Raw genomic sequence first — 22,936 nt, 5'->3', positions numbered from 1 at the left:
AGTGAGACATGGAATGAATACAGGAGAGAGAGCGAGAGAGAGAGAGAGCGAGAGAGAGCGAGAGCGAGAGCGAGAGCGAGAGCGAGAGCGAGAGCGAGAGCGAGAGCGAGAGCGAGAGAGAGAGAGAGAGAGAGAGAGGAGGGATAGAGAGAGAGAGAGAGAGAGAGAGAGAGGAGGGATGGAGAGAGAGAGAGAGAGAGAGAGAGGAGGGATGGAGAGAGAGAGAGAGAGAGAGAGAGGAGGGATGGAGAGAGAAGAAATATGGACAGAGTGCACAGGCGAGATGAGGGAGAGAAAGGAGAGTCAAAGATGGAGTGCTAGAAAGGAGATGTGAGAGAGAAAGAGGTCTGTTCAAAGTCATCAGGACACAGGCTTGTCACTAAGTCACCTGCTGGGCAGAGGAAGAGAGGGAGAGGAAAGAAAGGTGGAATAGAGCAGGAGAAAAACAAAAGACTAAGCCGCAGCTTAGTATCCATTTCAACCATGTTTCTAGAATTCTGAGTAAGAAAAGATTGCTGGGGAGTGAGAACACAGTAACCACCTAAAGTAACCAGGACATGACGCTCATTGACACACACGACCTAGCCAAGGTATTAGGCCTACAGCAAAGAACACCTCCACACAAAAGGTAGGCTACAGTCACCTGACGAACAGCAACACAATGAAACAACCCGACACCATTACGACAGCATAGAGAACCATTGTAAGGGGTCATAAAAGATCCAGCCTGGTCTCAGTTTCACTTCCTCCACATTATATCACTATGAAACAGTGTGACTGGTTAGGAGAGGGAACAGTCACTGTGAGAAACAGACTCATGACTCAGAGACAGGCCACAGTGTAATGTTTACGAATTTACTGGCTTTCTATCTGGCCACCAATGTGGCATTGAGGAGGCAGCTTTTTTCCCCTGCTATTACTTAGTCATTTAGCAGTCACCCTGTCTAGCTATGGCTCCCCACCTCAAACAAATTGAAGCCTTGGTTGGTTTTGCTTGAATGTTGTGGTGTTTGAGTCACTGGATGTTGCTTCCCAAGGCTTTTCTCCCTCACAAGTAAGAAAATATATATTTGGGAAACACTTGCTACAGTGATGGGCAGATCACCGGGTGCCATATGACAGCATGGTGAAAGAGCTACAGCTTGCAGTTCTGGCCAGCAGGGGGAGTGTCTGGAGAAGAGATGCACTCACTGACAGCTATCTGATTTCCCTCCCATGTCATCTCCACAGAGCCCAGAGTAATGCTGCCGGCAGGCTGCAGCCACTACAAACACCTCATCATAGAAGGACCAGACACACTGTGAGAGAAGACTAGGCTATTGTCCACCTACAATGTTATGACTGCCATGGGGGTGATATAAGAGACCAGTTATATCATCATATCACTGAAATAAGGCACACACACAGTCTATCGCTGCATGGCCTTAGAAGCCCGGGGAGGATTGTGATGACGGAGCAGTAAGCTGGACATTCAGGGCCACATACAGTAAGTTCTGTTCTCATTCAGTCTGGCGTGTGCGGGGCTTATCACACTGGGATGAATGGGCTCTAATGGAGAGGGGCGGGCGCAGGTGAATCACATTCAGACTGGGGCCTGACAACACAGACAGGCTAGTTAGGGCTCTCCAACCCTGTTCCTGGAGAGCTACCCTCCTGTAGGTTTTTACTCCAACCCTGTATCTGGAGAGCTGCCGTCCTGTAGGTTCTCACTCCAACCCCAGTTGTAATTAACCTGATTCAGTTTATCAACCAGATAATTATTGGAATCAGGTGTGCTAGATTAAGGTTGGAGTTAAAACCTACAGGACGGTATCTCTCCAGGAACAGGGTTGGAGTTAAAACCTACAGGACGGTATCTCTCCAGGAACAGGGTTGGAGTTAAAACCTACAGGACGGTAGCTCTCCAGGAACAGGGTTGGAGTTAAAACCTACAGGACGGTAGCTCTCCAGGAACAGGGTTGGAGTTAAAACCTACAGGACGGTAGCTCTCCAGGAACAGGGTTGGAGTTAAAACCTACAGGACGGTAGCTCTCCAGGAACAGGGTTGGAGTTAAAACCTACAGGACGGTAGCTCTCCAGGAACAGGGTTGGAGTTAAAACCTACAGGACGGTAGCTCTCCAGGAACAGGGTTGGAGTTAAAACCTACAGGACGGTAGCTCTCCAGGAACAGGGTTGGAGTTAAAACCTACAGGACGGTAGCTCTCCAGGAACAGGGTTGGAGTTAAAACCTACAGGACGGTAGCTCTCCAGGAACAGGGTTGGAGTTAAAACCTACAGGACGGTATCTCTCCAGGAACAGGGTTGGAGTTAAAACCTACAGGACGGTATCTCTCCAGGAACAGGGTTGGAGTTAAAACCTACAGGACGGTAGCTCTCCAGGAACAGGGTTGGAGTTAAAACCTACAGGACGGTAGCTCTCCAGGAACAGGGTTGGAGTTAAAACCTACAGGACGGTAGCTCTCCAGGAACAGGGTTGGAGTTAAAACCTACAGGACAGTAGCTCTCCAGGAACAGGGTTGGAGTTAAAACCTACAGGACGGTAGCTCTCCAGGAACAGGGTTGGAGTTAAAACCTACAGGACGGTAGCTCTCCAGGAACAGGGTTGGAGTTAAAACCTACAGGACGGTATCTCTCCAGGAACAGGGTTGGAGTTAAAACCTACAGGACGGTATCTCTCCAGGAACAGGGTTGGAGTTAAAACCTACAGGACGGTATCTCTCCAGGAACAGGGTTGGAGTTAAAACCTACAGGACGGTAGCTCTCCAGGAACAGGGTTGGAGTTAAAACCTACAGGACGGTATCTCTCCAGGAACAGGGTTGGAGTTAAAACCTACAGGACGGTAGCTCTCCAGGAACAGGGTTGGAGTTAAAACCTACAGGACGGTAGCTCTCCAGGAACAGGGTTGGCGTTAAAACCTACAGGACGGTAGCTCTCCAGGAACAGGGTTGGAGTTAAAACCTACAGGACGGTATCTCTCCAGGAACAGGGTTGGAGTTAAAACCTACAGGACGGTAGCTCTCCAGGAACAGGGTTGGAGTTAAAACCTACAGGACGGTATCTCTCCAGGAACAGGGTTGGAGTTAAAACCTGCAGGACGGTGGCTCTCCAGGAACAGGGTTGGAGTTAAAACCTACAGGACAGTAGCTCTCCAGGAACAGGGTTGGAGTTAAAACCTACAGGACGGTATCTCTCCAGGAACAGGGTTGGAGTTAAAACCTACAGGACGGTATCTCTCCAGGAACAGGGTTGGAGTTAAAACCTGCAGGACGGTGGCTCTCCAGGAACAGGGTTGGAGAGCCCTGGGCTAGACACTATACAGCCAGTACCACCACACTCAATGACATGCGCAAGAGATGATGGAGAGTAGAGAGAGGCTGAAAGGCAGACATTAGATGTAGGCTGATATGAACGAGAGAGAGAGAGAGAGAGAGACAGAGAGAGAGACTGAGAGAAGCTGAAAAATACAGGCCTAAAAGAAGCAGAAAGATTGAGAGAGAACGACAGAAGCAGATAGAGAAAAAGAGGAGAAAGAGAGAGTGAGAGGAATGAAGTGTGATTGTGATCATCAGTAGACAGGCAAGGCAGGCTAGTGCTCTAAAGACAGTCACGCCTACACCTCATTATCATTAGCGCTCTGCTCCAGCCCCTCCCCCCTCAGCTCTTCAAGAGAGATGCTGCTGTTGATTCCTTCCAGCACCCCTCCGAACCTTCTGCATTGCACCAGAGCTCCAGTCAAAACACAGCTACCCCTGTCAACGCTGCAACCGCATCCCCCTGCACCCCAACCCTCGGGCCCTCTTCCCTGGGTAGAAAAATCCACTTCCCCCCACTGTTTCACCCTCTCTGGTTCCCATGCAGCCTGCCAGCCAGACCCTATACTATTCCTCAGTGTCAGCAGTAACTCTCCCTCCCCCTTCCTGAGGCTTTTAATGTCCTATTAGATCAGCTATAGATCAGGCCGCTGGCTGATATGACTGGAACAAGAGTTTTACAGTTACTAGCAGAGGGAGCGTCTCTCTCACTGCATCTCTCCATCGGTTTCAGGCCCAGGAAAGGGAGGGGCAGGGGGAGACAGGCGGGGCAGGGGGAGACAGGCGGGGCAGGGGGAGACAGGCGGGGCAGGGGGAGAGGAGGTTTGGGAGAGAGGCAGGTCCTCCACAGCTAGCAGACCATGAGAGCAGTGACTCACCACACACCGTTTCACATGCAATAAGCCGCTCTGCTGGAGACAGACACACACAGGCGTGAGCGTACACACACCATCATAAACAGACACACTGACACGCACACCCTTACAGACATTAACTCTCACACACAGGCTTGTGCTCTCCTCTCCTCTCATCTCCTCTCCGTTTCTATATTTAATAGTGGGGAGGTTGAGGGAGGAGAGGAGGAGGGTGTGGATGCTGATGCTCCAGTGCTGTTCTGACTGACCCCCTGAGGGTGCAAGCCAGGGCTGTGTCAGATGACCTCCCCCCTCCCTCTCTCTAGTTTCCCCTTGACTGACTAACGCCTAGCCTGCCGGCCCCAGTCTCACTGAGCAGGACGAGACAGAGAAGCATAGACTAACCATCTCTCTACCCCTCTACCATTCCACTGTACTACACCCCTACTACGTCCAGTTCCTCTACTGTCTGAACCTGCCACGCACACACCTTACTGACTTTACCAGGCCCATGTAGAGACACCTTCCAGCCAACCTCATCCTGTGGAAGCAGGAGACATGAAACAGAATAGTGAGTGCACACTATGCAGCATGTTCTCTCTAAGCCGCAGCATCATCATCACATTGCAGAGCTGCTTATGGAGATGAGCTGCTTTGATGCTACCATGATCAAATGGTGTTTGGTGATGTTGTGCTGCTGTTCAGACATGTGATGTGTGTGGTGTGATGTGTGTGTGTGTGTGTGTGGTGTGATGTGTGTGTGTGTGATGAAGGGTGTATATTCAGTATTCAGACCCCTTGTATTTCTTCACATTTTATTGTGTTACAAAGTGGGATTAAAATGGATTTGTCATTTTGTGTCAACAATACTCTTATGTCAAAGTGGAAGACAAATTATTAATTATTTGTTAAGATTAATAAAAAATTAAATAACTAAAATATAGTCGTTGCATAATTATTCAGCCGTTTTGTTTATGCAAGCCTAAATTAGTTCAGGAATAAAATTTGGCTTAACAAATCACAAAAAGTAACATGGACTCACTCTGAAATAAGACCAGGGAGCTTTTTGAAAGCCTCATAAAGAAGGGCAGTGATTGGTAGATAGGTAACAATAAATCAGACATTGAAAAGCTCTTTTAGCATGGTCTAGTTCAGGGATGGGTAACTTTGATGGGAGTGGGTGCCACAAAAAATCTGAAATCAGTGGCAGTTTTACAGCTTATTTCCAGCAATTCTACACATTTTGCCATTGGGTGGAGAGCAATGTTTGCCGTTTTTTATATGATATCTGAGTGACAGTGACTAACACAATCAAATGGGGGGCCCCTATCGGTAATTTGACCATGATTACTACAAGTTCAGATAGCTGGCCAGTGTTCAATGGCTGGGATGGGAGAAAACTGATGATCGATCAACAACATTGGAGTGACTCCACAATAATGACCTAAATGAGAGTGAAAATAACAAAATACAATTATTACAAAACATGCATCTTGTATGCAACAAGGCACTACAGTAATACTGCAAAAAAACATGGCAAATGAATACACTTTTTGGCCTAAATGCAAAGCCTTATGTTTGGGGCAAATCCAACACGTCACTGAGTAACTGCTTCCTTATTTTCAAGCATAGTGGTGGCTGCATCATGGTATGGGTTTGCTTGACAGCAGCAAATACTGGGGAGTTTTTCATGATAAAAAGAAAGCGGGTTAGGGCTAAGCACAAGCAAAATCCTAAAGGAAAACCTGCTTCAGTCTGCTTTACACCAGACACTGGTAGATAATTCACCTTTCAGCAGGACAATAACCTACAACACAAGGCCAAATTTACACTGGAGTTGATTACCAAGAAGACAGGTAACGTTCCTAAGTGGCAAAGTTACAGTTGACTTAAATCTGCTTGAAATACTAATGGCAAGACTTGAACATTGCTGTCTAGCCATGATCCCCAACATCTTGACAGAGCTTGAAAAAGTATTATGAAAAGAATAATAGCCAAATATTGCACAATCCAGGGGTCTAAAGCTAAACACTAAAGTTGTTTCTAACATGTATAGACTCAGGGAGCTGAATACTTACGCAACAACTATATTTTATTTCTTTCATTTGTATGAATCTTGAAAAAAATAAAGAAATTAAATAAGCTTCCACTTCGACAGAGTATTTTGTGTAGATTGTTTACAAAAAATGACAATTAAGGGATAAACGCTGAAGTTCTGTACATTACCTTGGAAATAATGGACGACGCAGCGGAACGAGGTGGAGCCGAGTCCCTTTGCGGAGTTAATTTCTTCCAAGGTAACGTACAAAACGGAGGCGTTTATCCTGCTTATACCACAGTTGCCCAAAAAAAACAATATGAAAGCACATGTACCGGTAGAAAATAAATAAGTAAATATTTTCATTTTTATATGCAAATTCATACTCTCTCACCTTTTGGTTGCTAGAGACACTACTCAGTCCTTCGTTCTGTATGTTTTGTTGCCATGCTCAGTTTCAACGTTCTTATCCCTTGCTTGCTGCTAGCTAACCAACTAACTACGGCTACACAGTCACGACCTCTGCAGCCACAATAACAGCAAAATGTATTGCGTTGCGTTTGTTTAAGCTGTTTATCCCGCTTATACCACAGTTGCCAAAGAAAACAATACTAAGCACACATTTACCAGCAGAAAAAAAAATATGTATACATTTTCATTTATATAAGCAAATTCATACTTTCTCTTTTGGTTGCTAGAGACGCGACCCAGTCATTTGTTCGATTAGTTCCATATTTATGGACGCGCTCCACTCATTCGTTCTTTATGTTCCCTTGCTTGCTAGCCAGCCAGCTATCTACAGCTAACACAGTCGCAACCTCTGCAGTCAGAATAACAGCAAAGTAGCTGTTTTCTATTGACATTCACTTGGATACATCCATAACAATAAGCTGATAATGCCCGATTTTGCCTGGCATAGCTAGAAAAGTTTGCCTTATCAGGACACTCGTCAACACTGACTGTTAATTACGAGGAGATTGCATTGCATATCAAACACTAGGCTAGAAGCTAGCTAAATAGTTTGTTGCTAGCCAACCTGCCAATATGACAACCAAATTCAAAAATATCAGTTGCTGAAAACAGCTGGTCAAACTAGAAACATGTGGTAGGATTTGCCAGCTTAAGCGGAGGAGGGGACAGGAGAAATTCATGTTTATCACTCATCACGTTAGGTCATCAGATGCTCCCCCCAAAAAATATGTCTCTGCAAAAATAAATCAATGCTAGCTAGCTAGCAAAGTTTTTTCCTTGTTGGACCTGTAGCAAGTACGGTCTGCATGTGTAGGCACATATTGCATCATGCAATGTGCCGATATCTTTTCCAACTGTCCCATTATCTGGTTTTAATGTCCATTCTAGAATGCCCTTCTAGCCAATCAGAAAAGAGTATTCAACAACGCTGTGGTATAAATCCATTTTCAACCCACTCTGTAACACAATCAAATGTGAAGAAATCCAAGGGGTCTGAATGCTTGTGTGTGTGTTACACTCTCGGGGAGACATGCGCTTCACACACTCGTGTAACTCTGCCTTAGAGAGCTGTCATCTCATTAAGAGGATTGACATCATGTTGTACTCTCTATGAACCAGATCAGTGGTGTAGAGAGCCCAGATCATAGATCAGAGGGCAAAGCCTCAGAGAGAGGCAGCCAGCACCACTGATCATTACCCAGACACACATACTACTGGTACACAGGTATTCACTCACTCACAGAAACTCACACTCACTAGAATAGGCCTAGATCATGCACACATAGGCGTAACAAGCTAACACACAGATTAGGTCTACCATGGTCTAGCTAACTAGCCTCTCCACACTACACACACCTCTACTGTCTGTCTACTACTGCCCCTGCTCTCTGCACAATCTAGCCTCTCTCCGTCTCTAGTCATGGTTGTTGGTTGTTATTAGTGCAGCCTTGTTTTTCTCTGAGTGTACACAAAGCACTGGAGGGTCCCCCCCCCCACACACACACACAAATGTGATAAATGTAGGTTTGGGCTCTGGTCTGTTTTGATGGGCTTGCCCCTGGCTATTCCTGACTCTTTACGAGCTAGCACAGCGGGCACATCAACCCTGTGTGTGTGTGTGTACTACAGATGGTGAATGGCCCTGCCTAGACGAACAAAGGCTGGGATGCATGGTCATCTGTCATGCCTCAGAGCCAACAGATGCCCAGCAGCAGAGTGTGAGAGTGGTTCCTCGGATTAGAATCACCAAGCCAATCAGAGAACAGAACCTCCTCGGTAGAATCCCCAAGGCACCAATCAGAAGGCCAGAAACCCAGAGGAGGTCTCTGAGTAAATCTATAATAATCTACCATCCATAGATCAGTAGATCAGAGGAATGACATATGATGACACCAAAATGCTTTTAAAGCAATAAAGTTAATGAAACCAGGAACTAATTGTCACAACCTTCCAACAAAAGGCTGCCTGCCTGTGTGTGTGTCCTGTGATGGAACAATGGGGAGTAATAGTGTCCACAGTAAAGGTGATGGATGCGAGAGGAGGCCTGTTTTTTGGGCCTGTCCCCACCCAGTGATTGACAGGTCATTAGCCAGATAGAGACGCTGGCTGGCTCCGAGCCAGCCGATTGGCTGGGGAATATCCCAGGATGCTTTGTGATCTGGTGGACAGATTCAAGACTCTGGTCGGCAGAGAGAGCGAGAGAACATGGGCAAGACGGAGAGGCCTCGACACACACACACACACACCACACTACTCCAAGTTCTTCACACACACACACACACACCACACTACTCCAAGTCCTTCACACACACACCACACTACTCCAAGTCCACACCACACTACTCCAAGTCCTTCACACACACACCACACTACTCCAAGTCCTTCACACACACTACTTTTTTTTTTACATTTTTTACATTTTTAGTCATTTAGCAGACGCTCTTATCCAGAGCGACTTACAGTTAGTGAGTGCATACATTATATTTTTCATACTGGCCCCCCGTGGGAATCGAACCCACAACCCTGGCGTTGCAAACGCCATGCTCTACCAACTGAGCTACATCCCTGCCGGCCATTCCCTCCCCTACCCTGGACGACGCTGGGCCAATTGTGCGCCGCCCCATTGGTCTCCCGGCTACGACAGAGCCTGGATTCGAACCAGGATCTCTAGTGGCACAGCTAGCACTGCGATGCAGTGCCTTAGACCACTGCGCCACTCGGGAGACTTACACACTACTCCAAGTCCTTCACACACACACACACACACACACACACACACCACACTACTCCAAGTCCTTCACACACACACCACACTACTCCAAATCCTTCACACACACACACTACTCCAAGTCCTTCACACACACCACACTACTCCAAGTCCTTCACACACACACACACTACTCCAAGTCCTTCACACACACACACACTACTCCAAGTCCTTCACACACACACTACTACAAGTCCTTCACACACACTACTCCAAGTCCTTCACACACACTACTCCAAGTCCTTCACACACACTACACTACTCCAAGTATTTTACACACACACACTCCAAGTACTTCACACACACACACACACACACTACTCCAAGTCTTTCACACACACAGAAGAAGTGAGAGAGAAAGGGATGGGCAGGGTCTTAGTCTGTTTAATTGGACGGTGTTAAACGTAGCTTCAGTAGAGCATCAACAGAGGGGCCCCTGCTACCTCATGAAAGATGCATGGACAAGGTTCACAGGACAGGAGATTGGCATTGTGGGTTACAACCAGCTGCTGCTGGGTCTAGTGTGTGTGCACAGTGTCTTATCTACTTGACCAGTGATGCCCTCGCCTATAAAGCACAGAGGTGATAGATACACAAGCCCAGAGGCGATAGAGAAACACACACACTCACAGAGTACATTTATGGAGCAAGGTGTAGGCCTGCACACGGATCTGAAAGGACAGCACAATACAGCTAGAAGCAGTAGAATGTCAGGCTACAGGACAGTACATATCTAGAACAGGATAAAGACAAGCCTGGAGGACAGGCTGGGTGAGGATGGTTAGAGGGACCTAGGGGAGGGGATCCTTGGTCTGTGTGAGGATGGGAGGCCTTAGTAGTCCCTTTGTTTGGGCTGGATAGAGCAGCCAGCAAGCCGCAGCCATGCTGACAGAAAGCTATGCCCCAGGGTCTGTGAGGTCTGGTGAGAGGGAGGGAGGGGAGGGAGAGATGAAGGGAGGGGAGGCTTGGGTAGCGGCCAGAAGCTAAGCCTGTCAGTTCACAACAACCCACACAGATAATCTGCCTGGACTCTGTTTGGGCGGGGTGGTGTGGAAGAGGAGTGAGTGAGATGTGGTGGTGACCCATCAGAGATGGATCTGAGAGGGAGAGAGGGAACAAATGAGAGAAGAAAGTATGGCAGACGAAAGGAAATGGATGTGTCATCTTGACATGTCCCTCATCCCAGTTCTCCACAGCCCACAACTGCTTTCTCTCTCCCTCTCTTACTTTATTTTTCATCAGAGTAAGACAAGTAAGGTTGGGGTGGGTGAGGGGAGGAAACTGTTCCTCTGATCATGCAAGATTTATAGAATCAAAAAAACAGTTAGTCGGGCTCTGTCGCCTTTCGCTCGTTTTCGAAACCCTTTCTCCTAAAATCAAAGGAACCACTGACTTCTTGAAAGCAGCCGAGACTGAAACACTGTCATTACCCCCCCCTTTCTTGTCTTTCATCATGCTGTCTGTAATTTCCACTAATCTCAGGGTATTGGCTGTGGGTTAACATTTTAGGAAAATTCCTAAAGTGGAAATGTTTCAGTGTTGCACTGTCTCTAGGCCCATCTGCTGATAGCTGGGTTGTGTTCATTAGGCACCAAACGGAAGAAAACCGACCGAAACAGGGATTACCCGTTTTCAGAGGTTGCCTGATTCTTTACGGTTCCTCACCTCACCCCGATACATATCGTATCGGCACCTAAGTATTGTGATAATATCGTATCGAGAGGTCCCTGGCAATTCCCAGCCCTAACCACGACCTTCATGAATATTCAGTCCCATGTCAGCCCCCTCCTTCCCTTCATTAGCCATTCATAAACTATCAATTATAGATAGGTGGGTGAGGAACAGCAAAGAGCCAGACAGCCAACCTCTGAAAGCAGGGGCAGGCTTCCACGCTATGCTAGTTGACAGAGTTGTCCTCCTTCACGCTATTCATTTACTTTACCAGTAACTGTTTAAGTGGTGGAATTACTTCGACTGACGCAGTTAGCTGCTGCAATGTTCTGGAACACAAACTTCAATTTAGAGAGAAAACATTACTTAACAGTCTGATGCACACACGCAAACACACACTGGGCTGTGGCACATATACGCACACAGACACACACTGTGGCACACACAGATGCGCATACACACTAAAAACAAAACACACACCGTCACAGAGAGTGAGTTAAAAGAAAGGAATAAGGAAAGGAGTAAGGAACTACAGAAGACAGAAGTAGAAAGAAACTGGATAACACCTAGTTCCTTCTTTAGCCAACTCTAAAAGTGGAAGTGCTCTGAACAATTTAGTAATACAAGGAAATACAGTAGTTAGTACGGCACAAAGCCATCCAACCACAGTATAATTCTCCTAGAAGGCATAATGGCATGGGCCAATCCAAAACGGTCCGCTAACTGACAGCCTTTAGAATCAAACATCTCTGTTAAAAAAGGAAAGAAGGAGGGAGAGAGAGAGAGACAGGGAGAGGATGGAGAGAGAGAGAGAGAGAGAGAGAGAGAGAGAGAGGATGTAGAGAGAGAGGAGGGAGAGAGAGAGATGGAGAGAGAAAGAGAGAGATGATGAGAGAGAGAGCAGAATGGAGCGAGAGGGGGATGGAGCGAGAGAGGGATTGAGAGGGATGGAGAGAGAAATAGGCCTAAAGAGGGAGATGGAGAGAATAAAAAGAATAGGCTAGTGAGAGAAAGGGATGAGAGAGGGAAGAGAGAGAAAGAGGAGTGTGAGAGGAGACGCAGAAGAATCAGAGAGAGACAGAGGATGGCTAGAAACAGAGGAGCAGACAGAGGATGGCTAGAAACAGAGGAGCAGACAGAGGATGGCTAGAAACAGAGGAGCAGACAGAGGATGGCTAGAAACAGAGGAGCAGACAGAGGATGGCTAGAAACAGAGGAGCAGACAGAGGATGGCTAGAAACAGAGGAGCAGACAGAGGATGGCTAGAAACAGAGGAGCAGACAGAGGATGGCTAGAAACAGAGGAGCAGACAGAGGATGGCTAGAAACAGAGGAGCAGACAGAGGATGGCTAGAAACAGAGGAGCAGACAGAGGATGGCTAGAAACAGAGGAGCAGACAGAGGATGGCTAGAAACAGAGGAGCAGACAGAGGATGGCTAGAAACAGAGGAGCAGACAGAGGATGGATAGAAACAGAGGAGCAGACAGAGGATGGATAGAAACAGAGGAGCAGACAGAGGATGGATAGAAACAGAGGAGCAGACAGAAGAGAACCACGTAGACTTATACAAAATAAAATATGTATTGTCACATACACCTGATAGGTACAGTGAAATGTGTTGTTTTACGGCCATAAAAAAATGTGGAGAAAATGTGGGTTAAGTGCCTTTCTCAAGGGCAAATCAATTTTTCCCCTTGTCGGCTCGGGTATTCGAACCAGCGATCTTTCGGTTACTGGCCCAACGCCTTAACTGCTAGGCCAGAGCCTGTCGTTTAGCGCTCATTAGCAAAGCCAAGGACAAAAGTGTTCAGTCTATTTGTTTTTTCCTCGCTCTTCTTCCCCTATTGGCCTATATTTTATGCATAGCTTAACTGGCTTTAATTGTTCTGTCCACGGGGCATTTACTGTGCCTGATTCTTTATGTGTCACCATATTAATGACACTGGGATCTAATAGACTGGGACTGGGAACAGTGGTACAGTGTCTATGTTTACCAAGAGGATACTAGAGGTCAAAGTATCCATAGCCGTTCCTGTTCATCCGACTCTGGTGAAGTAGATAAATAGCTTAATTGCCTAAATCTCAAACTATCCTTTTAATATGAGGGAATTAGTCATTTGAGAAAATTACAGGGTTTTTTTCTGTATAGAAAAGTGGTGATTTGGGGGATGGAAAAAAAACAGAACGCATGCAAAAAAGAAAATGAACTATATTGAACAAAAATATAAAAGCAACAATTTCAAAGATTTTACTGAGTTACAGTTCACATAAGGAAATCACTTAATTGAAATACATTCATTAGGCAATAATCTATGGATTTCACATAACTGGGAATCCAGATATGCATCTGTTGGTCACAGACACCTTAAAAAATAGGTAGGGGCGTGGATCAGAAAACATGTCAGTATCTGGTGTGACCACCATTTGCCTCATGAAGAGCGACATCTCCTTCACATAGAGTTGATCAGGTTGTTGATTGTGGCCTGTGGAATGTTGTCCCACACCTCTTCAATGGCTGTGCAAAGTTGCTGGATATTGGCAGGAACTGGAACACGCCGTCGTACCTTTCGATCCAGAGCATCCCAAACATGCTCAATGTCTGGTGAGTATGAAGGCCATGGAAGAACTGGGCCATTTTCAGCTTCCAGTAATTCTGTACAGATCCTTGCAACATGGGGCTGTGCATTATCATGCTGAAACATGAGGTGATGGCGGCAGATGAATGGCACGACAATGGGCCTCAGAATCTTGTCACGGTATCTCTGTGCATTCAAATTGCCATCGACAAAATGCAATTGTGTTCGTTGTCCATAGCTTATGTCTGCCCATACCATAACCCCATCGCCACCATGGGGCACTATGGTCACAACGTTGACATCAGCAAATCGCTCGCCCACACGACACCCACTACAGTTGAAACCAGGATTAATCCGTGAAGTGCACACTTCTCCAGTATGCCAGTGGCCATCGAAGGTGAACATTTGCCCACTGAAGTCGGTTACGACGCCGAACTGCTGTCAGGTCAAGACCCTGATGAGGACGACGAGCACGCAGATGAGCTTCCCTGAGACGGTTTCTGACAGTTTGTGCAGAAATTCTTCAGTTGTGCAAACCCAGTTTCATCAGCTGTCCGGGTGGCTGGTCTCAGATGATCCCGCAGGTGAAGAATCCAGATGTGGAGGTCCTGGGTTGGCGTGGTTACACGTGGTCTGTGGTGAGGCTGGCTGGATGTACTGCCAAATTCTCTAAAACATTGGATGTGGCTTATAGTAGAGAAATAAACATTCAGTTCTCTGGCAACAGCTCTGGGGGACATTCCTGCAGTCAGCATGCCAATTGCACATTACCTCAAAACTTGAGACATCTGTGGCATTGTGTTGTTTGACAAAACTGCACATTTTAGAGTGGCCTTTTATTGTCCCCAGCACAAGTGGCACCTGTGTAATGATAATGCTGTTTAATCAGCTTCTTGATTACCTCACCTGTCAGGTGGATGGATTATCTTAGCAAAGGAGAAATGCTCACCAACAGGGATGTAAACACATTTGTGCACAACATTTGAGAGCATTGTGTGGGTATGGAACATTTCTGGGATCTTTTATTTCAGCTAATGAAACATGGGACCAACACTTTACATGTTGCATTTTTATTACTGTTCAGTGTATATATATATTTTGTAATAATACCATCTTTGAGAATTAACAATCCAATAAAAGCTAGTAAGTCAGGAAGAATCCGGGCATTCAGGGCACATGCCCATTGATTTTGTTATAATATCATGTTTGAGCAGAGGAACGCCGCATTAGCCATGGCAAAATGCATAGAAATGCAGGAAATTAGCTTCAAAACTGCAACATTTTCTCTATGCCACCAAGATACTTTTACAGCTTCCTACAGTTTACACTTCCTCTTCTAATGAACTGTGGGGGTGAAAATAATGCAACTATCTACTAAATCTATTCATTTAAAAATGATTACATTCACCTGATGATAAGATGTGATTTTATTTTTACGACACCATTCATAAAAATCTAACTATAGGCTATACCGGTGGTGTTTCCTTCACCACCTGGGAGAATCATTGATGTCGTCCCAAATGACACCATATACACTACATAGTGTGCTACATTTTGACCAGAGCCCTATTGGCCCTGGACAAACAGTGCACAACATAGGGAACAGGGTGCCATTTGGGACACAGCCATTGAGCCTGTATGCAGAGCAGGTGACAGAGGTTCTGTGAACGCTGCCGTCATGTATTGACTGGGAATTGATTTTCGCTGGTGGTAGCTGGAGGCTGACAGCTCTCACAGGGAGGATGTTGAGGAAGGAGGGAGAGAGAGAGCGAGAGGAGAGAGATGTCAAGTGAATAGAAAGCCACTACCACTCAAGAGCGCATGTATGTTCCCTTTCCTGCTCTAAATGACAACGTCCCCCAATGTCCCTGTGCCGCTAGGTATCTCTGCAAGTAGCAAACACAGCCACTGTGTTTCGCATCAACGTGGCCAAGGACAACCATACGGAGAAAAACAAGGTTCTGGTGCAGAGACAGTGGATTCCTTTCCTCACCGATTGTTCTCCTTTCATCTGCCTGTGCTAGCATTGACACACAAAACAAACAGACACACAAACTTCATAATGAAAAATTATGTGACAGGTAAAATGAAGACGGCCATCTTTATCTCCTGAAGTATTGACTGCAGGTACGTAGCTACTTAAAAAGTATTAAATAAAAAATTTGAAGAAATAGTTTCAACGGTATTGACAGTATTGAAAAACCATCCCGAGCTATTTCCAAATACCCCGGTATACAGTATACTGCCCAAGCCTAACCCGAGCAGCTGGAGAGGATCGTTTCTCCTGCCTTCACAGCCTCCATCTCCCAGTCATTCTGCATCAATAATCCCAGCCAGTGTGTGTGTGTGTGTGTTAAGCACCCAGTCGGGCTCAGCAGGCGAGCCAGACGTACCTCGATACAGGTGTTAGACAGCTGCTTAACAGAAGAAAGGGCTTGTCCCAGTCCTAATCCCAGACAGACACACTCACACGCCCCCCGAGCTACAACTAGGGCACGAGACAGATAGGGGAGATAAGTAGTAGCCTTCAACTGTCGTTAGGGCTTTCGTTTGACAAAGTGGAGATTATTTAACTGTAGCTGTACGCTATGGCGGGTTGATCAAATAAAACAAATCTGTCACTATATAATATACTGGTATCTGAATAAATCAGATACTGTTTTTTTAACCATTATTTTACCAGGTAAATTCATTGAGAACACATTCTCATTTACAGCAACGACCTGGGGAATAGTTACAGGGAAGAGGAGGGGGGATGAATGAGCCAATTGGAAGATGGGGATGATTAGGTGGCCATGATGGTATGAGGGCCAGATTGGGAATTTAGCCAGGACACCAGGGTTAACACCCCTACTCTTACGATAAGTGCCATGGGATCTTTAGTGACCACAGAGAGTCAGGACACCCGTTTAACGTCCCATCCGAAAGACAGCAACCTACACAGGGTAATGTCCCCAATCACTGCCCTGGGACCAGAGGAAAGAGTGCCTCCTATTGGCCCTTCAACACCACTTCCAGCAGCATCTGGTCTCCCATCCAGGGACCAACCCTGCTTAGCTTCAGAGGCAAGACAGCAGTGGGATGCAGGGTGGTATGATGATGGCCACTAAAACAGATGGGGTTGGCTTAGATTGTTGACAACATGTAGGCCTAAAGTATATGTTTATCAAAAACATAAAAACATTTGCACAATTGTTGGTTACCTAGCAAGCGAATGTTTTGCCATATTAGCATAGACGTGACATCAGTCAAAACAAGACATGGTATCAAGAACAAGATAAAACGAGCCACCTATGAATCCCCATAATGCAGCTTCTTGTCATTGTTGCCATCTGACCGTTCAGAATCATAACATCACACGGCCTTCAGACCCATTGCCGCACGTGCATCATTTTTGTGACGTTGTCAGCCAACCAGTCTAATATTTAGGCCTATAAAAAGAATGTTCACTGCACAGCTTTTGTCAAGGGAAGTAGCCTATGCTTCATGGATCCTACTGGAGCAGCAAAACGACTGAAATAGGTTACACAATTCATATGCATGACCATGACTGTGTGCAGTGAAGACGGCTTAGAATCCACCACCCCTCAGGCTGTAGCCTCGGCACACTGTTAGAAACTAGGTGAGCAGAGAGGCTGAGGGCACTGACTGACAGGACAAACCATCTACCGATAACCATATTACTGGTAAAGCCATGAAAACCATTAGTGGAAAACATTGATGAAATGTTATAGGAATGCATAGCCTTATATCGTTACGGCTGCTGGAGCCATACAGTAGTGGTAACCCATTAACAGCAGTGTTGGAGAAGGAAAAATAGCGTTTCTCGATCACACAACGAGCAGCATTACTTCACCTTAATGCTCTTGGATGGAGAGCTTTCATTGAGAAACTGATGACAGCCATCAACTAGGCCTGGTAACTAGGCCTGGTAACTAGGCCTACACCCATTCCATCCTACTCTAGCTATTCCTAACAGACAACCATCTTGGATGAGAGAGAGCCCATAGAACTGGGGAGGTAGAAATGAAATGTCAAATAAATTAGGAAGACAGATGATCTGAGATGTGACTCTGGGGGTGCTTAAGATATATAATATGGTGGGAACTAAGGCAGGTGGTACTTACAGTGGGGGGAAAAAGTATTTAGTCAGCCACCAATTGTGCAAGTTCTCCCACTTAAAAAGATGAGAGAAACCTGTAATCTTCATCATAGGTACACATCAACTATGACAGACAAATTGAGAGAAAAAAATTCCAGAAAATTACATTGTAGGATTTGTAATGAATTTATTTGCAAATTATGGTGGAAAATAAGTATTTGGTCACCTACAAACAAGCAAGATTTCTGGCTCTCACAGACCTGTAACTTCTTCTTTAAGAGGCTCCTCTGTCCTCCACTCGTTACCTGTATTAATGGCACCTGTTTGAACTTGTTATCAGTATAAAAAGACACATGTCCACAACCTCAAACAGTCACACTCCAAACTCCACTATGGCCAAGACCAAAAAGCTGTCAAAGGACACCAGAAACAAAATTGTAGACCTGCACCAGGCTGGGAAGACTGAATCTGCAATAGGTAAGCAGCTTGGTTTGAAGAAATCAACTGTGGGAGCAATTATTAGGAAATGGAAGACATACAAGACCACTGATAATCTCCCTCGATCTGGGGCTCCACGCAAGATCTCACCCCGTGGGGTCAAAATGATCACAAGAACGGTGAGCAAAAATCCCAGAACCACACGGGGGGACCTAGTGAATGACCTGCAGAGAGCTGGGACCAAAGTAACAAAGCCTACCATCAGTAACACACTACGCCGCCAGGGACTCAAATCCTGCAGTGCAAGACGTGTCCCCCTGCTTAAGCCAGTACATGTCCAGGCCCGTCTGAAGTTTGCTAGAGTGCATTTGGATGATCCAGAAGAGGATTGGGAGAATGTCATATGGTCAGATGAAACCAAAATAGAACTTTTTGGTAAAAACTCAACTCGTCGTGTTTGGAGGACAAAGAATGCTGAGTTGCATCCAAAGAACACCATACCTACTGTGAAGCATGGGGGTGGAAACATCATGCTTTGGGGCTGTTTTCTGCAAAGGGACCAGGACTACTGATCCGTGTAAAGGAAAGAATGAATGGGGCCATGTATTGTGAGATTTTGAGTGAAAACCTCCTTCCATCAGCAAGGGCATTGAAGATGAAACGTGGCTGGGTCTTTCAGCATGACAATGATCCCAAACACATCGCCCGGGCAACGAAGGAGTGGCTTCGTAAGAAGCATTTCAAGGTCCTGGAGTGGCCTAGCCAGTCTCCAGATCTCAACTGTGGTGTTCAGTAGGCGCAAAACCTCCTGTGGTGTTCAGTAGGCGCAAAACAGAGTGAAGCAGGGAAGTACTATCAGAACTTGTCCAAAAAGAAGAGCATTTTTTCAGGGTGTGCCCTGGTGAACAGGACCCTGGTAAAGAGATGAGCCCACTGCTAAACATCCAGTCTCCAATCAAACCCATCTAACGAAGCCGATTACCTGCCTTGAATAGAGAGAGCTTCAACTTAGCATAGCCCTTGGGGTTGGAACACACACAGTGATTCAGATATGTTGCATTTGGGACCGAGTGGGGCCCTACGCACCCAGGCGCTGCAATCCCATTTAAACATGCTGCTCCTGGGGCTTTAGGGAGCTAGCTGCAGAGTTGGTGGTTACTGGTGGTTTCCTCTGGGAGTGTCGATCCTAGCTGTGAGCAGTGTGCACACAGTGAGGCTTCCGAGGATGCGCTCTGTTAATTAATTTCAAAAGAAAGGGCTCTGAGACAGAGGGGCAAAAAGCAAAGTTAATCATGATGTACTACTGTATAGGAGAGGGGAGGGAGAGCCTGGACAGGAGAGGGAGGGGGAGAGCCTGGACAGATGAGGGAGGGAGGGGGAGAGCCTGGACAGAAGAGGGAGGGAGGGGGAGAGCCTGGACAGAAGAGGGAGGGAGGGGGAGAGCCTGGACAGAGGAGGGAGGGAGGGGGGAGAGCCTGGACAGGAGAGGGAGGGGGAGAGCCTGGACAGGAGAGGGAGGGAGGGAGGGAGGGAGGGAGGGAGGGAGGGAGGGAGGGAGGGAGGGAGGGAGGGAGGGAGGGAGGGAGGGAGGGAGGGAGGGCCTGGACAGAAGAGGGAGGGAGGGAGGGAGGGAGGGAGAGGGAGAGCCTGGACAGGAGTGGTAGGGAGGGCCTGGACAGGAGTGGTAGGGAGGGCCTGGACAGGAGTGGTAGGGAGGGCCTGGACAGGAGTGGTAGGGAGGGCCTGGACAGGAGTGGTAGGGAGGGCCTGGACAGGAGTGGTAGGGAGGGCCTGGACAGGAGTGGTAGGGAGGGCCTGGACAGGAGAGGTAGGGAGGGCCTGGACAGGAGAGGTAGGGAGGGCCTGGACAGGAGAGGTAGGGAGGGCCTGGACAGGAGTGGTAGGGAGGGCCTGGACAGGAGTGGTAGGGAGGGCCTGGACAGGAGAGGTAGGGAAAGCCTGAACAGAGAGTGTGTTAACAACCAGCAAGGTCTAGTGAACTGCTGTAGCGCTGTACAAACAAAGGGTCATCGACCATCCGGCGACAGCTGTTTGTTCTAGAGACAGCCCCGTGTCTGTCTGTCATCGTACAGTACTCACTGTCTCTCACCAAATACAGTAGTTGAGCTAAAGCTTTAGCAGTTAGAAACACATCAAGTGTCGCCTGACTATGCGCTAGGCTATCTATGCAACCGTCCAGATAGCTGACAGTCTTTCCGTCAGAGGAGGCTGGTGGGATGAGCTATAGGAGGATGGGCACATTGTAATGGCTGGAATGGACTCAATGGAACGGAGTCAAACACGTTACCATGTGTTTGGTACCATTCCATTGATTCCCTTCCAGCCATTACAATGAGCCCGTCCTATAGCTCCTCCCACCAGCCTCCACTGCTATCCATCTACAGTAGGGTTTTCTGAACTCGGTCCTGGGCTATGAATGGCCATAGCACTAGTATGATGGACATGTGTGGGAGACTAAAAAGGGGAGAAAGCATGTCAGTGATTGGTTTACCGTACCCACATGATATGCCTCTGCTAATGTTAGTGCAAGGAGGAAGGAGGAGTTTGTCAACTCACCAATGCTGTCCATCTGACATCATTCTGAAGCACCTAGTTCATCAACAATGAAATAAAACATGTATGACACATGTAAGGTGTGCTGTGATTGCCAGTGAAAAACAAAAAACATAGAACAGTGATTTGTGTAGTCAAAAGCAATCAATCCAAACCATTCATTCAGTAGAGGACACTAGCTGAGGCCACTATAGCAACATGAACGCTTTGAGGGACAAACAGGTCAGAAAAGCAAAAACAAAGGTTGATAATTTAGGCTAGCTAGCCTAATATTTGCTCAAATTGGCAAAGATCCTTGCTATCAGTAGCCTATAGGTCGGGATATTTTGAGACAGTGACTGAATTGAAATGCCAATAACCTAATTTATGGTTACTTGGCAAGTCATGGGGGGGGGGATATGATCGCAGATGGTCGAACAGGTAGTTTAGTGTGCGAGTCTTGCGCCTTCCTGGTCTGAATGAGGGATTGGAGCATGCTTCACTGAACAATACAGGAGTGGGGTGTTTCTAGTGACAATGGGTGGATCTGGTCAAAGCAGCCAACCATTCCCATAAATAAATTATGTAACGTAATCTCTAGTAAGGACACATCAGTCATGTTGGCATGCAAAAAATATATTGTTGTATCATTTTAAGAAAGGGGATCAATAGCTAGCTATAGTCAAAGTTCAGTTGATGATACCCTAAAATAAATGTGATTCGCTGGTTAGGTAGATTTTCTCGGTAACGTTAGCTAGCCAACCAGCAAAACCAGGCTAGATGTCAGCTAGCGCTCTAACTAGCTACATAGCTAAATTACCACAACCTTCACTAGCTATATACAAGTTATCTAAACACTATTCGTTTTGCTCAGGAGGAGAGCAAGGTTCTCGCGTCATCATTGTTGGTGGTGTTTATTTTCCTGCAGTAGCACACAGTATCTAGCTAGCTAATTAAATGGTGATGATCAAGTCAAGACTTTTGTTTGCTAGCTAGGATAATGGTAACTCTGCTGTGTCAATTACCCAGCTAGACACATGATCTAATGACTGGGCATCAACATCGAACTAGTTAGTATCGTTTGATTGATACAATGTATCTCCGATGAGATTGATGTGCCTTGAATGGTCCCAGGTAGCATGATGATGGGGTAACTTTATGCCCTGCGTTTCCACACACACTCATAACGAACGAGCTGTGGTGTGCTAGCTAGCGCAATGTGTCTGCATTGAACCACCAGACTCAAACAGTGTAACGTTACGTGGGTGTACATTTGTGTGCTTGAAACTGTGTGGGGCGTTATATGCATAACGTTAGCCCCTGTGTCTGTGCGTAGTTATATTCCGTTTTGCTTCAGTTTCTGGCATTCCTGTCTTTTTACCTTTCGTCTCCTGGTTTCAGCATTCCCGCTCCAAACAAAGCATTGATATATGACTCGTAGGTTTTGCCTCCAATTGTCCACCTTATAAGCGTTCACATGTGAGCACCCTGCCGGACTCATGACTGAAACAACATTCAGTTTTGTATTTTAAATGATGAAACGTGTCCTAAAATAGAGAATAAGCTAACTAGCTAGCGCGTGCTTGCTGTCCAGAACATAAGCTAGCTGTGGTTTCCGTTTGGAAATGGGACAGCCGCGACAATATCCAAAATCAGATTCGGACATCTGACAAATACGTCCTTTGTTGACTTGCTTGTACAGTTATCCGTCTTCGTGAATCTGTTCCCGTCTCAGACTGACAGTTGCCTTTATCCTCATGTCAAACACTTCCACTCACGACTTATTTTTCTAATGGTATGTTGTGCGTCGAGCCCGCCCAAAGCAAAACATGATTAGCGGATACAAAGAAAGGTGACTTCATATGTTGGCTGAAGAGTGCTCTGGTGCGTTGTTTCCCGTTGAAGTCACGCCCCTTTGCAGTAAGGATAGGGTTCTGATCGGTGCAAAAATATGTCCTTTCGTAAAGTAGGCGGACTCACTGGTCTAAAATAACCAATAGGCTGAGATAAAATCAAACCTGGGTGGCTTACTGGTTGTGTCAAATTGTCAAAAAATAGTTTTATTTAATTGACAATACCAAGTACCGCCCTTTCAACTGGACCACAGCGATCCCCGGTCTGCCTCTGCGCTAGTTTGATGCTCTCATACGATG

At 46.5% G+C, this 22,936-nt stretch overlaps 1 protein-coding gene across 1 annotated transcript in view; it reads right to left on the bottom strand.

Annotated features, from left to right (window-relative positions):
* The window catches only part of LOC311103752 (ubiquitin carboxyl-terminal hydrolase 22-like), a 58,631-nt gene extending 36,042 nt beyond the window's left edge, over window positions 1-22,589 (bottom strand). The window contains exon 1 of the mRNA XM_084145394.1: window positions 22,165-22,589. Within this exon, the coding sequence (XP_084001520.1) occupies window positions 22,165-22,284 (120 nt within the window). The 5' untranslated portion in view covers window positions 22,285-22,589. The remainder of the gene's footprint in view (window positions 1-22,164) is intronic.
* Window positions 22,590-22,936: the final 347 nt, after the last annotated feature.

Source organism: Coregonus lavaretus (assembly GCF_964263955.1).
Source record: "Coregonus lavaretus genome assembly, chromosome: 28".
In the NCBI taxonomy this organism is placed as follows: domain Eukaryota; kingdom Metazoa; phylum Chordata; class Actinopteri; order Salmoniformes; family Salmonidae; genus Coregonus; species Coregonus lavaretus.
Note: the sequence above shows the minus strand (reverse complement) of the source record. Positions and strands in the feature narration are given on the sequence as shown.